The 13,944-nt window shown below is 37.5% G+C and overlaps 1 protein-coding gene across 1 annotated transcript; it reads right to left on the bottom strand.

Moving 5' to 3' along the window:
• Positions 1–274: 274 nt before the first annotated feature.
• On the bottom strand, positions 275–13,247 carry pmelb (premelanosome protein b). The gene is made up of 12 exons (XM_063463903.1): positions 13,157–13,247; positions 11,173–11,268; positions 10,859–11,005; positions 10,493–10,621; positions 9,819–9,980; positions 9,186–9,518; positions 6,979–7,206; positions 3,823–3,960; positions 3,563–3,665; positions 2,172–2,377; positions 1,981–2,071; positions 275–683 (listed from the first exon to the last, which is right to left on the bottom strand). Exons 1-12 carry the CDS (start codon positions 13,215–13,217, stop codon positions 521–523), a joined length of 1,857 nt encoding a protein of 618 aa, XP_063319973.1. The 5' UTR covers positions 13,218–13,247; the 3' UTR covers positions 275–520.
• Positions 13,248–13,944: the final 697 nt, after the last annotated feature.

The raw sequence follows: 13,944 nt of genomic DNA, 5'->3' as shown, positions 1-13,944 counted from the left end.
ATATATCAGTATCTCAAGGCTGTTATTTATCAGTGATGAGAAATAAAATGAATTAATTGTGCAGTCCTCTGGTTGCGACATAGTAATTCTTTTTTTCTACTTTTTACTAATGAAGAGTTAGAATGTGATGGAATGCAGGGTCAGATTTTACATGAGTACAGAAAGGTATTGGGAAGTACTTCTTTAATCCCCCAATAAGCTCTGCAGAGCATCAGTGTAGTCAACATAAATGAAAGACAACTTAAAACAACTCTTTTAAGTAATGTTTATTGAAAAAACATTCAAATTTTGTCCAGATTTAAGCATTTATATCTACCACACTTGCTTTAAGTAGGTACAAAAAAAAGATCAGCGCATGTCTAAGGTATAATTCTGGGAAATTGTTTGATTTCATCCTAAATATAACACATCAGTGATGTCTGTAATTCAACAGATGCTTAAAAAAAGTATTTAAAAAAACATCCCCGGTGCTTGTGACACGCATAACCACTTGTATATAGCTGTGTGAGGCTGTGACGATTCACACCGGCTTGTCCTGCAGCAGAGGGCAGTTGTCCACGACTCCTCGCCGGTTCAGGATGTTCCAGAAAGACGAGGGTCCAGAGGTGCTTTGAGCCCCGTGGAGCTGTGAGCCTCCAGACACAGTGACATCTTCCTTCAGAGGACGGTAGGACTTAAAGCGCCTGTCGAGAAAACACGCACACTCACAGGCTGTTTTCAAGCATTTATGATTTATTCATGTTAAAGTATGAAATAATAATGTTAACAGGGTTGCCTTCATTAGTAAACCAACAAATTCTTATATGCACATCACCTCCACTCTGCATAACTTTTTAACGATTTTAAGTTCACTGACTGTAATGTTGTGTTTTTCACTCTCATTACACTTTTGGTGTCTTTTTTGCTGCAGCAGGTTTCTGTTTAGCAAAGAAAAACTCAATAAAAAAACCTCTTTATGCTACATGTTCAGCCCCAAAGTAAAGGCCTACAGATTTGTATGTCTTTTTACCAACATGTCATGTTTGTGCATCAAAGACTGTATATCAAAGATGGATGTAACCACAGTGACGTAGCACAAGTGGTCACCTTCATGTGAAAAACCACAGTTCCTCTTATGGCTGCTTTAGGCTGGTTCCTCAAGCGAGTCAGTCCCCACAGACTGAAATGTTAAAATACTGGACATGTTTACAGCCTGCTACAAATAAACACTTTGATTTCTCGTTTTTGTTTTGACCTTTCATAACGAGCTTAATGATGATATCTAAGTCAGCTGTTGGCTGCATATTATTTTTACCCTATTCCTCTGTATTCCTCTTAAAGTATATGAAACAAGAAGCACTTCAAGAGCACAACCCTTCACAAAGGCAGCTCACTCCCTGGGCAATATTTACTTTTAAGGGAATAGTATTATATGTTGTATATATTATATTTTTATATAAATATTTTTGAAGTTTTGTTTTGCAAAAAATAATATTTATTCAGAAACTTTGCACGTGTTCAAGTTGATATGTATTTAAATGGTTATAACATGTTACTGTAACATACATATAAAATCATAACCAGTGTCTTTTACTAAATGTTGAATCCCCATATATCATTCCCTACATATCTTTTTGTTATTAATACAAACAATAGCAGTAAGAAACAGAGTTTTAAACAGATCTATATAACGTTGTTATCACTCTGACTTTCACATCAATCTCTTGACCTTGAAGCAGAGGAAAGAGGTCACGTGTGGTATGATATTTTAAATCTCTATATAGTACTTTCTAAAAGCTGACAGTACAGAGCACACTTGTAAGAATAATAGTCTAAGTTATAAGGCTTTTTGTCCATTTTTCAACCAATAAATCATGAAGTTCAATCAAGTTGACCTTGAAAACCTTTTTACTCACACACACATGCAATCACTACCAAAAACAACCTCCTTGGTGGAGGTAATAAGAAAACAGCCATCTAGAAATAAGTTGAAGTTCTTACTTGTAAGAATATGCCACTATTCCGACTGCCAGAACAAATACCAGGACACCCAGCAGCATGGCGATAATTTCAGACGAGGACAAACCAGAGCCTGAAACAAGGATCACACTGTCAGGTCAAAGCAGACACATCAAATGCTGTCAAACCAAATCAATTCATGTTACTGTTGTATGGGGGGTTATGTTGCATACCCATGTCAACGTGGACTTTGGCACTTGTTACAGCTAAACTGACATCATTGGTCAAGGAAACATTGATGCAGTAGACACCAGAGTCATTGAGGAAGTGGTGGAGTACCAGCTGGCACTCTTCTGATGGCTCCACCATGTTGCACACTGAGTGAATTGGCCTCAAGCACTCAGAATCCAAAAGCACACTGCAGACCTCTTTGGGAAGGCTGCAGGAGAAAGAAAGTGAGTAAAATCAAACTGTACACTTTAAAGTGTGCCTATTTTACTCATTTAGAGGTTCTTGCTTTGATTCTTGGACTCTACTAAATAGCTTTGCGCTACCCAGAGTTCAAAATAACCAGTTCTTAATCAGATACTGGTTCAACTGTCTTAAACGACCTGTCTTAAACGCTTTAACTTTCTTTCAATTCCCTTTGAGCCAACTTTCTTCTTGTACCTTTCTTCCAAAGCCAAAATGCTTTTCACAAAGCAAAGGCTTGAATAGGTTTGATAATAATAATAACAACCAAGAACTGAAGTAAAGGGGGGGGGGGGGGGGGGGCATTGGAAACAAAAAAAATGAAATAGTGTAGGTACTGATGAGTGTTATAATGTTTTTTTTCCCCCCCTAATTTCTTATCACTAAAGGCATACATAAAGGCCAAAATCACATATTAGTCATATAGGAAGCTGAGGCCTCATATGGAAGACATTAATTATTCAGCACATTCATATTGTGGTACAACAGGAGACCTGTAAGCAGGACAAAGTAGCTTGGACTTCACATGGTCAAACTGTTTCTGCATGTCTGGATTTTCTTTCTTGTTTGGAATCATATAAGCAGGGACAGTCGTGAATCCATAGTGTCTTAGATATAGTTATTTCCACCACATAATAACACAGTGCAAATAATTCATTCTGTTATGCGAATAAGATCAAAATCTGCTGCTTTCTAATTAACATGGTTATTATTATTTCTCTATTTTATAGCCATTTACAATCGACTATAATAAAAAATAGACACTGAAAACAGATTTTAATGTTAAAAAAGGATTCATTTCTCCTGATTCAATTAGTTGGAATTGGTTACAGTATGACAGAGCTCATATCTTAGCAGATCATCTGTACGATTATGTTATCATCCCCCTAAAAACTTCCTGAGGAAGCAGACAAACATTCAGCTACTCTCCCCTTGGCCTCAGACTCACACACGAAACACTTTGACAGTCAATGTTATCAGGAAGGCTGAGCGCTTAGAGCCATCTGGAGCCTGTTTACAAAGGAGCCTGTGTATAAACCGTTCTTATTATTGGAAATGTTCCACCTCTGTGAATGTAATAAGATGAATAGATTTCCTTTAGAGGCTTTCATTTATTCTGTGGCAGCTTAAAACATGGTGCAGGACCACTCACCTTCCCAGGCAGGTCACGGTGACATCCAAAACATTTTTGTTCATCCTGGGTGTTGCCATCACTGTATTGTCCATGTGTACAATCTCTACTTTTTCAATTCCCTCTGAAAACAAAGACACAGAAAAATAATCTCACTGATAATCACCTTTTAATTCGTCTCTGTGTGTGTGTGTGTGTGTGTGTGTGTGTGCGTGCGTGCGTGCGTGTGTGTGTGTGTGTGGTTTTTTACATTTAAGGAAAAGGGTACAAATAAAACTCACCAAATATTTCTATGCTGGTGCAGAAGGATCCATAACGATATATCACACAGTCGTCATCAGAGGATTTTTTGTCGGCATCCCTCTTAACCAGCACAACAACTGGAGCTTGTCCCGTGAGTGTGACTGTGCGCTTAGTGTCTGGTGAGAACAGCCAGAGAATTATTACACAAACAATTCATACTGGCATTTGTAATTTGAACCAAAGACACATCAGCAACTTTTGCAAATTGTTTTGGCTGCTGTGAAACAAGATTTGCAACATCTTTAATTTTACAACTGCATCAGGAGCGCAAACTGATGCAAAAGCAAGAAAATGCAAAAGATAAAACATTTTTATTGTGCCTTTGGTGACTCCAAATATCCTTTTTTGAATATTTCATGATTAAAAATAAAACAAAAAAAACAGTGTTGCTGGATTTTATAATATTTTCATCAGATTTTATTTACTGAAAAGCAAAATACCAGTATCCACTTTTTGTTGGTGATGGTGATCACATTTAGCTGACAATAAGCCAACAATCAGTGATTTCATGAATGACTCTGTGTGTACAAAATTATTTGGTTTTATAATGATTTTCCAATTAGTATTGGTATTCTTTTTGTTTATATATTTTTTAAGACAGATCTGACATTGTTTAAGATTTGGAATTGATAAATGAAACCATATAGAGTTACAGACAAATTTAAGGATAAATCAACATAAAATGTGTTAGTAAGATGCTGGAACAGCATCAGCGCTCCCTGGCATTGATTTTCCACGACTCTGACACACTGCTAGAGGGATGAAAATGATTTTTCCAAAAAATTTTCCCTCATTATGTCACAGACCTGGATCTCAAATCCAAGGCTTTGAGTTTTTGGATTTTCCTCTTTGTTTACTTCAAAATTTGAGTTCTGTTCTGGTTACTTTTGTATTGAGTTAGCTTGTCCTTAATTATTTTTTACCTTCCCTGTGCCTTGATGTATTTTTATTATGTTTTAGTTTAGTCTAGTCTGTTTAGATTCTTCTAGTGTTGATGCTTTTTCTTGATTTATTTATGTTCTTGTATTTTCAGCCTTCTTAGTTCTTAGATCAGTTTTCATGGAGTTTGTTATTAAAGTGTTTTGTGTTGAGTTAGTTTTACTTTCGTTATCCAGATTGAGTTCAGCTGTGTCTTGTTACATGTTTCGTGTTCATACATTATCAGTCTTCTCTGTCCTTTGTTGTGCTCCCAGTAATTTTCTCCAGCACTTTTGGTATTTTATTCTGTATTCTGCACATAAAAGGCTTATTTGTTAAATAAATTTGTCTGCGTCTGTGCTGGGTATTTGGATCCTTTTTCCTTCACTCTTCATGAAACATTTGGTGTTTAGATCAAAGTGATGGACCATTTGTCTAACAAACCAGTCCATCATCCGTCATGGGTGGAGATCTGGTTATTGTGAAGGCCATAGGATGTGATCCATCCAGTCAGTTTGAATTAGCCATTTCAGTCTTAGTAATATGATAAATTAACCATTTTTCCTGCAAATAAGGGCTAGAATGGAGGAAGTAAATGCAATGAGAAATGTCCCTTCTGCTTCTTACAGGGATGAAGCTTTGATAATACAAAATAATCATATTTTACTGAATAAAGATAACATTAAATTTAGAGCCTTACCACTCTTACAAAACCTTAGAAAACAACAGGAGCTGTGTTGTGTTTTGATGTCCCTGAACATTTATCTTCTACAGCCAGCAGTGTACCAAACTGAGGAGGACTAAAACACATTTTTGTTTACATTTAAAGGGAATAATCTAAATTATGCAGCCACAAGTCACTTTTTCAAAGGTGACACTGTACCACAGAATAGAGATAAGACTGAGACAGGCAGCTGTTAGGTTAGTAAGATCAAATTTATGGAGTAAGATTATGTGCATGTTTATTCCTGGATTTCCTTACTTACTTCACGATGTTTTAGCTCTAGCAACTTTTTTCCCACGTTTTAAATAAATTTTCTTTAACATGTCGCCTCTTAGTTTGGTGCATTTTGTAGCTTCATAATCAGAACGCATGGAATAAGGAAAAATGAACTGAGATCATCCAAGCCAGCATGCAAATCGCATGTAAAGATGATAAAGTCCAACAGAGTAGTTTTAATTTGCTCAGCTTGCTGTGTACAATGGTGGTGTTTCAAAAAACATTTACATTTGAGGAAATCACTCAATGATCTTATCCTGATCATCTGACAGTTCGCTTGCCGATATGTTTGCCCTTTAACAGGATGCTTTGTTGTTTTAATAAGCTCCAGTATTTAACAGGGAAAGTATCTGAAAGTAATAGATATTTAATAGATTCCCAAATATTTTTCTAATCCACTCTAGCCACGTCTGTAGATGGACACATGCGGCATGCACGTGGCTGCTGCCAGTCCATGGTGTGCATGAAGTAATCCATGAATTGTCTCTTTGTGCAAAACAAGAATCTCAACTGATGTATGACTGTAAGGCGTGACTGCTGAGTCACTCTCAAGTCATTCAGCGGCTTGACAAAAAGGAAAAGTGACAGACGGTTCAGACGGTCTAGTTTGGACTTGATGTTGAACATTATACATTTAGAATCTAAAATCTATATCCACATATAATCTTTTTGAATCTATAACTGCTGGTGTGAAATGCAGAAGTCCAGTGCAGGTTACAAGTTTTTACATCTAACAATGTCATTTAGACTCTTAATGTATGCTAAAATACATTTTTATAAGCGTTAATATCTCTGCCAGAGTTTTTAAAGTTTCAGTAATAGCAGGCCGTTCAATTTCAGATTTTATTTTTAATGTATGTAATGCAATGAATCACCAGTTCACAACAAAAGACCCTAAAATTTTAGCTACAATATAGCAAAAGAATCCAACGAACAGACCAATCAGATCACTTGTGAGCAGCACTTGACCACAGTGGGAACAAAGAACTCCGTCTCAAGAGGAAGAGACTGCCGTTTGAGATTTGGATTTGAGGTTGAGGGACAAGAGGATGATGGAGAGACCAGGTGTATGAAACAACTGTACATAATGCTTTAATGAGAAGTCTGTGTGAGTTTTATGTGTACGAATCCTGCACGTGTGACCTCACGTGTGGCTAAGATTGAAACATTTATCTTTCAGGAAACTTTTGACTATTTTCATGCAAGTGTTGCTCACCTGCTGTCAGCCTGTTCCCCGCCTCTCTGTGAGCTAGCAGCTGGTTGATGGGAGACGGAGTCTTTTCCACAGTTGGTGTTTCCTGGGCCAGCTGAGTGTTGGGGGCAGTGGAGGCCTCGTACTCGGTGTTGTCCTCTTCCGTGTCCGAAGGAGCAGTGTTAACATTTACACCAACTGACTTGGTGGAAACCAGTACAGGCCCAGCAGACGCCAGTACAGGAGCTTTCACTGCAAACATATTTATTTACGTTCATGAAGACAGGATCAGTATTACACACATATCTATCTGTCTGCTCTGCATTTCTCTCTCCTCTTTCCCCTCACTCCTGAAACAGTCAAAGCAGATGGCAGCCCTTCACTCAGACTCATTCCCTTGTTGGTCTCTTCCCCTAAAAAGATCGTTCTTCCTCCCTTTCGTCACCACTTTCTTACTCATAGTGGATCACTGGAGTTCTTTATCTTATATTATAAAACACTTTTTGACAACCAGTGCTGTGAATTGGTGCTTAATGCATAAAACTAAAACTGTCTTCCATGTGAAGCCTCAGCTTCCTATATGACTAATAACCAATATATAATTATAATGTAACTATTTTTTTGCAATCACTTCCTGTATTTGCTCACAGTAAACTTTAATATTTTAAACTTGTGCTCATCTTGAACTTAACTTCTGATTATTGCTGCTCCTGTCACCAGGGAGCAGCGTTTTACAAGTTGCTGTGTTAAACTGCTTTAGATGCACTTTTTCTTTGTTTGTTTGTTTGTTTTGCTTTGTTTGGGGGGGGGGGGGGGGGGGGTCTCTTTTTCAGCCCCATTTGCTTAAGATATTTTTCCCACTCAACTCCTGAAGAAAGATATGATTAACTAACTGCACCATCTTGTGGTTCAAATAGGTATTACATAAAGGTACAGCCTGGCCATAGTTTAGCTTCATTTGATATCTCACATTATTATTTTATATATAAAATCATTATGGTTGTTCTTTCACGTTTTGTTGATAGTTTTTAGACATTGTATACTTTGCATAAAGATTTCAGTTTAAACATGTTATTGTATCTATTGCTGAATTTTAAGGAAGCAACATAAATTATTTTTATTATGAGTATTTGTAAATACCACTGTTGTATTTGTCACATTTTTAACATGCTGTGAGTCTGAATGACTGCTACCATGACCGCATCTCTCTTGTAAAACAGATTTTTATCTCAATAGGACTTCCAAGTAAAATAAGGAGAATTAAACAAATAAAATGTAGTGTAGTGCTTTACATTTTAACTACACTTTCACTTTGGCAAGCCAAAGGTCACTGGTTCAATTCCAGGTAGAGACACAAATCCTTTTGGGCAAGGTTGTATCAGGAAGAGCCTCCAGCATAAAACTTTGCCAAAGCAAACATGTGGAGTGACTCGCTGTGGGATCTGGCAAATTTCACTTTATTTTGGCTATTTATTATGATTTAATTCAAATTTTCACTCCAAATGTTGAATTCATCAGTGAGTGAGAGTTAATGTAATCATCTATTTGCATAATAACACTGATACAGTGTTGACTTGACATTTGAAAAGAAAAAATGAAAAAAATCTAAATCTAGAGAATAATGAGAAAAATATTTTTCATGTTAGTAAATGAATCAGACTCACTAAGACTAAAATCAAAAGCAAATATCTGAAGGTTGTATGGAAGCTGTTCAGGACTGTTGAGGACGGCCTCTTGAATCAAACTAAGAAACTAAGACTGAATTACAGCTCACCTGTCTCAGAGAAAGGTAGACTGGGATTTGCCATCTGTGTTAATGATAACTCATTATGTAATTACTGAGGTCGCTGCTGCTCTGCCATGTATTGCTTTCTTCCTGCTTTGGAGATGCACATTTGTCAAACACCTCAGGCTACAGCGGCTACAGTGGCTACTAGTAGGACTCTTTATCAACCTCTGATACAGACTTTGTGCCTCATGAGTCTCATAAAGTGTATTTTGTGTGTTCCAGTGATTATGGACCAGAGTTGATGCTCAAATTTGGAAAGCAATTTATGTTAAGACTAAAAAAAAGCTGTTTTTTCTAAAAAAGCACTTGTTCTGATGGCATGAGATATGTGTGGGTATTAGATGAATTACCACACTGTGCTCTGTTCGGTCTGTAGGACACAGGTTTTACATATATATTAAGTGGAATGTATTTGTATGATCCTTTAATAACTGTGTGTTACCTGTGGTGCCCTGACTGTTAGGTGGACCAGGGGTCTTGGTTGGGGTATCCACTGGTGGGTCACAGGCCTTGTCCGGGATGACCGCCTGGATCACCACTTTAGGTTTGAATGAGCCCGAGCTGATGTAGGTGTGAGTGACAGTCAGCTCTCTGGAAATCAGGGCCCCGCTTGCATCCCCGAAGTCCCAGTTGAAGGTGATGTCTGCGTTGCTGAGGTACTCGCTGGGGTCGTGGAGAGTGATGGTGAAGGCGATCGCCCTGTTCTGGATGAAGCGCATGTCGGCCGCCTCGATGTCATTGACTTGGTCCAAAGAGACAGCGAAGGGGATTTGATCTGAGGAGGACGCCAAAGCATGATGTTAACAAATAAATGGGCAACAGATTTGCATTTCATGACCTTTATGAGAGAACGTGGGAGCAAATATTTCCCCTCACTCCTTTATGTTAGGCTTTATTAAGCAACAGATTTATTATGTATGCGCCATGCTGCTTTTGATGAATGTTTCAGTTAGCATCTTATCATGCAGTGCAATCTTATTTTATTTCATGCATATTTCTACTAAATTATAATTCCACTATTTTGTTCCTTTGCCTGACCTGAACGCTATGTTTCTGTTTTCTGTCTGTTACTAACCAGTGATGGAGAACTGTGTGGAGGCATATCCCAAAGGAATGAACTTCTCTTTGCTGCGGTAGTGGTAGATAACGATGTCCATGGTGTAGGAGCCCAGAGGGATGTCATCTGTGCCGATAGTCAGGGAGGAGGAGGGCCCGTCTGCCACCTGCCAGTACTGACCTGCCAAATGAGCAGCAGGAGCCCAGTGAGATAACACTGAACAGACCATTTAAAGAGAAACTGTAGTGCTTTTCAATGCTTTCTGACATGTATATAGATATACAGTTAAAATGATTCATATAAGTAGTCATAATAAATCTCAGTACAAGAAAACAAAAGTTTCAGCTTCAAGTTTCTTCACCTCTCTTTAGCATCGTCTGTTACTTTGGATGTTTAAACCCAGGTATTTAAACTCACCTGCCTTCACTACCTCTACTCCTTGTTTACCTTTCCAGCTGTTTCCCTCTAATTCACCCACATATATTCCTCTTCACTCCAGAGCATCTCCACTTCTCCAGGCTCTCCTCCACTTGTTCTCTATTCTCACTACAGATCACAATGTAATCACAGCCCCACCTTCAGCCCATCTGCCACTCCCACTGCACACCTCACCACTGTCTTGTTTTCCTCATAGAAGCATTTCATCTTGTTCTTCATCTACTCATTTATTAATAGAAGTGAGCTCCTCTCACCCCAGGTCTTCCACACAAACACGTAGGCGGGTTTCTTGTCTTTTTTCACTGGTGTCCCATCAGGGAACACAGCCTCCCAGTCTGTGTTCTGTGTTGGGTATACTGGCTCAGACTCAAGATGCTTTGTTCCTGTAACAAGAAGAGAAATTCTAATAAGTTATGATTTCACAGACATGCCAGCAAAAACTGCAATTCCTTGCACTAAGCCCCTGACATGCTGGTGTTAAATAAGTGATGGTGCAATGTGGGAAGTTATTACAGTTCATTACTATTCTTCCTGTGGGGACTGACCGCTGCAAAACACTTTTAATTGCACTGATTAAATAAATGCATTAAGTCACTGAGGGTCAAACGTGCATGCGTTACCGTTGATTACGCAGTCTTCAGCCCAAACCACGTCTCCATCAGGCAGCACCTTTTGGTTGCGTGGAAACTGTAGGTCAATAGTGAAGGTAACTCTGGCTCCAGTCAAAGTTGGGGAATCATTTCCAACATTAAACGTCACTTTTCCACCTGTCCCAAAGACAGAAATGAAAGTATCTGTCAGTATAATACTTCATTCAGGACAATAAAAAGGCAAATAAATGAATAAAATAAACATCTTTAAAGATAGACAGACAGATAGATTTAGATTTAGATTTAGATTTAGATTTAGATTAGATAGTTTACAACTGATGTACCTTTCCAAGAGTCTTTGTATCGCGGGTCTCCATCTTTCCAGATCGGGTACATCTTGCTGTTCCATGACGGGTAACGAGTGAAGCGGTTTTTGGGCTCTGAAATATCAGAAATAAATATATTTAAAACAGAACACAAACTCTCCTCCATACTAAAGATTTCATTGGTTATTGTGGGTTTAAAGCTGTCTTGTAATTCTCTGTTATCTGGTAGTAATTAAACAGAACTGGTGCCATTAAAGGGAGTTGTCCCAGTGATTAAAACTAACTTTTATAGTTCTCACAAACCTCTTTGTTGGTTCTTACAGCAGCCCAAAAGTCACTGTTGTTATTTATTTATTTATTACTGAAGCTATGATTTGATTTATAAAATGTAGCTGAAGATGGATAAATAGATGAATGAGGGGTTTTTGCAGTATGGACCTCTGATCTCAATCCCTCTCATGTGATGCTCAGCTGAGTGTGTGTGATTAACAGCGTCACATGCAGGGTTGAGTTTGGATTAAACCTATTGGCAGATAAAGACTCTCCAATTATGAATTTAGCCTCAGTTATTTAACAACAATCACATTCCTCTTTCAATCAGTTCGTGGCAAAAACCTGACGACCAGAGTGAGCGTTAGATGTGTAAAAAGTTTAGTCCAGAGCTGAAACAGAATTTAGTGACAGCCACTCCACTTTATTATTTATTCAAGTTTTGGGTTTTGTTTCCCATCATTTAGCAAGAAAGTTCTTCCGGTGCTGGACAAGAGGAATTATTACAGCAATCGATAACTCCCAGCTCTTTTTTATTTACTTTATGTCTTTAAAGTGAGTGTTTGGCTTCTTGTTCTGCAAAGACTGAACTCTGTGTTATTCATGTGTCATGTCTTTCATGCATGGTTGAGTAAAGAGGTCATGGGAAAAAGTAGCCTCACATCTTATAGACCACAACATTGTAACGTGTTATCACCGTGGCTCTGCATATACATGTCACTCTTTATGTTACTACACAGGTTGCATTTCTTATTTGTGAAGTGACAAAACATTAAGTTTAAATTCCGTCTCTGAGGAAACCTGTGATCAAAATTAAACAGACATGCTGAAGAAGCTTTTATCAAATATTCACAGATTTCTGTGGAAGTGTGCAAAGTAGAGCCATTTTAGAGAGCTAATTCTTCATTTGCATTTCAGAAAACTTGTAATATAAAAATAAGATTCTCAGTGTAAATAATCATCTACACAAGTTTCATGGTAATACCACATCTAAATGTTTCAATTTTTACCCCATATTTTAACTCGGAGGTTTCATAAAATAATCTAAAGAGTTGTGGCTTAGAAACAAGAAATAAATAGATTGTATTATTTTTTCTTTGTACAGTGAGCAATTTTCTAGTTAAAAAAAAAACAAATATGAAGGATAACATGAAAGAAATCAAATCAAATTTGTATTCTTCGGGGTTCTGAAGGTACTCGGACATTTAAAACTGTTGTGTGGATGAATTCCATAAAAATGTAACTAAATCTGTGTAAAATACATGCAGTAATGTTTTAATCACTTTATTTTTTCTGCATATCAACAATCTCAGTAATAGAATGCTACTACTTTACTTCTACTACTTTAAATGAACGGTTCAGTTATTTGCAGAGATTCATATAACAGTACACAATAACATTTTAACACACCCAAAACTCACAACATTATAAAAATTGTCTTCCGGTATGGCAGTAAAATGCCAGTTAAATATTAATAGAGTGTATGAAACTTGGGCATATTTATGATTATTAATATTTCTTCATACTTCAGCTACTTTTACACAGTTGATTTTTAAAGCTTTCTCCAGGTTGTTTGTTCATCTTTACGTTTGTGATGCTGAATAAAAATCTCATCCTAATACTGAAAACTCTCTCTTTAAATCTGAAGATTTCTAATCTAAATCATGCGTGACTGCATCTTCCTGTTACTGCTTAAAGCATTTTTAAATGAAAAAGCATTTTCTTTACTCACTTGCCACAGTTTGTGAAGCTGCTGCCAGCAGCACCAAAAGCACAGCAGACGTCCACATCATCTCTGTGAAATATCCCTTTAGTGAGCAGCAGGCGACAGAAAACTGGCTTTATAAACGGTCTGATGTTTGACCTCACGTGATGCACTAGCAGCAGAAACGCCTCCTTCCTCATGATTCCTCCTCCACTCAGAGTGCGGGGCGCCTGGAGTGACTGGTCTTGTGTGCATAGAGTCAAAGCTCGCCTCAGGGATTACAGTCACACCTCCAGCTGGGAAAGAGCCACACGATCACTTAAGGAATGTTTAATTCCACATTTAACATAGGTTCACAAGTTCACAAGTACGAAAGTCTAGTAAGTATTTTCACTCAAATTCTGCATAGGCCTACTTTGCATTACTCTACTAACATCGCATTCTACGCTACATTTAAGAGGAAAACATTTCACTTTTTACAATACACTTTTACAGCTGACATTAGTATTTATTTTGATTCTAAAACCTATATAAAACATATAATTTATGTACTTAATTACTCAGACTCAGTTCAGGCTCCAGTTTAGCCAACCTAGATACTAAAATGATACAGTGGCATTAAAGTATCATCAAGCTACATGTCATCTAAGGACTTAATGCATTTTTGCATTGATTTTACTTTTTTTCTTTTAAATTTTTATTACCAAGTAATAAACATTAGTGATCTTTATTACCATGCTAATGTGGCTTTGTTAGTTTTTTCAGTTCAGCTCAGTTACAGTTAATTTTCAGTCGACTTCCTCCTTTCAGTTCAG

This window comes from Pelmatolapia mariae, linkage group LG20 (genome assembly GCF_036321145.2).
Source record: "Pelmatolapia mariae isolate MD_Pm_ZW linkage group LG20, Pm_UMD_F_2, whole genome shotgun sequence".
Taxonomy (NCBI): domain Eukaryota; kingdom Metazoa; phylum Chordata; class Actinopteri; order Cichliformes; family Cichlidae; genus Pelmatolapia; species Pelmatolapia mariae.
This window is presented reverse-complemented; position numbering and strand designations above follow the sequence as displayed.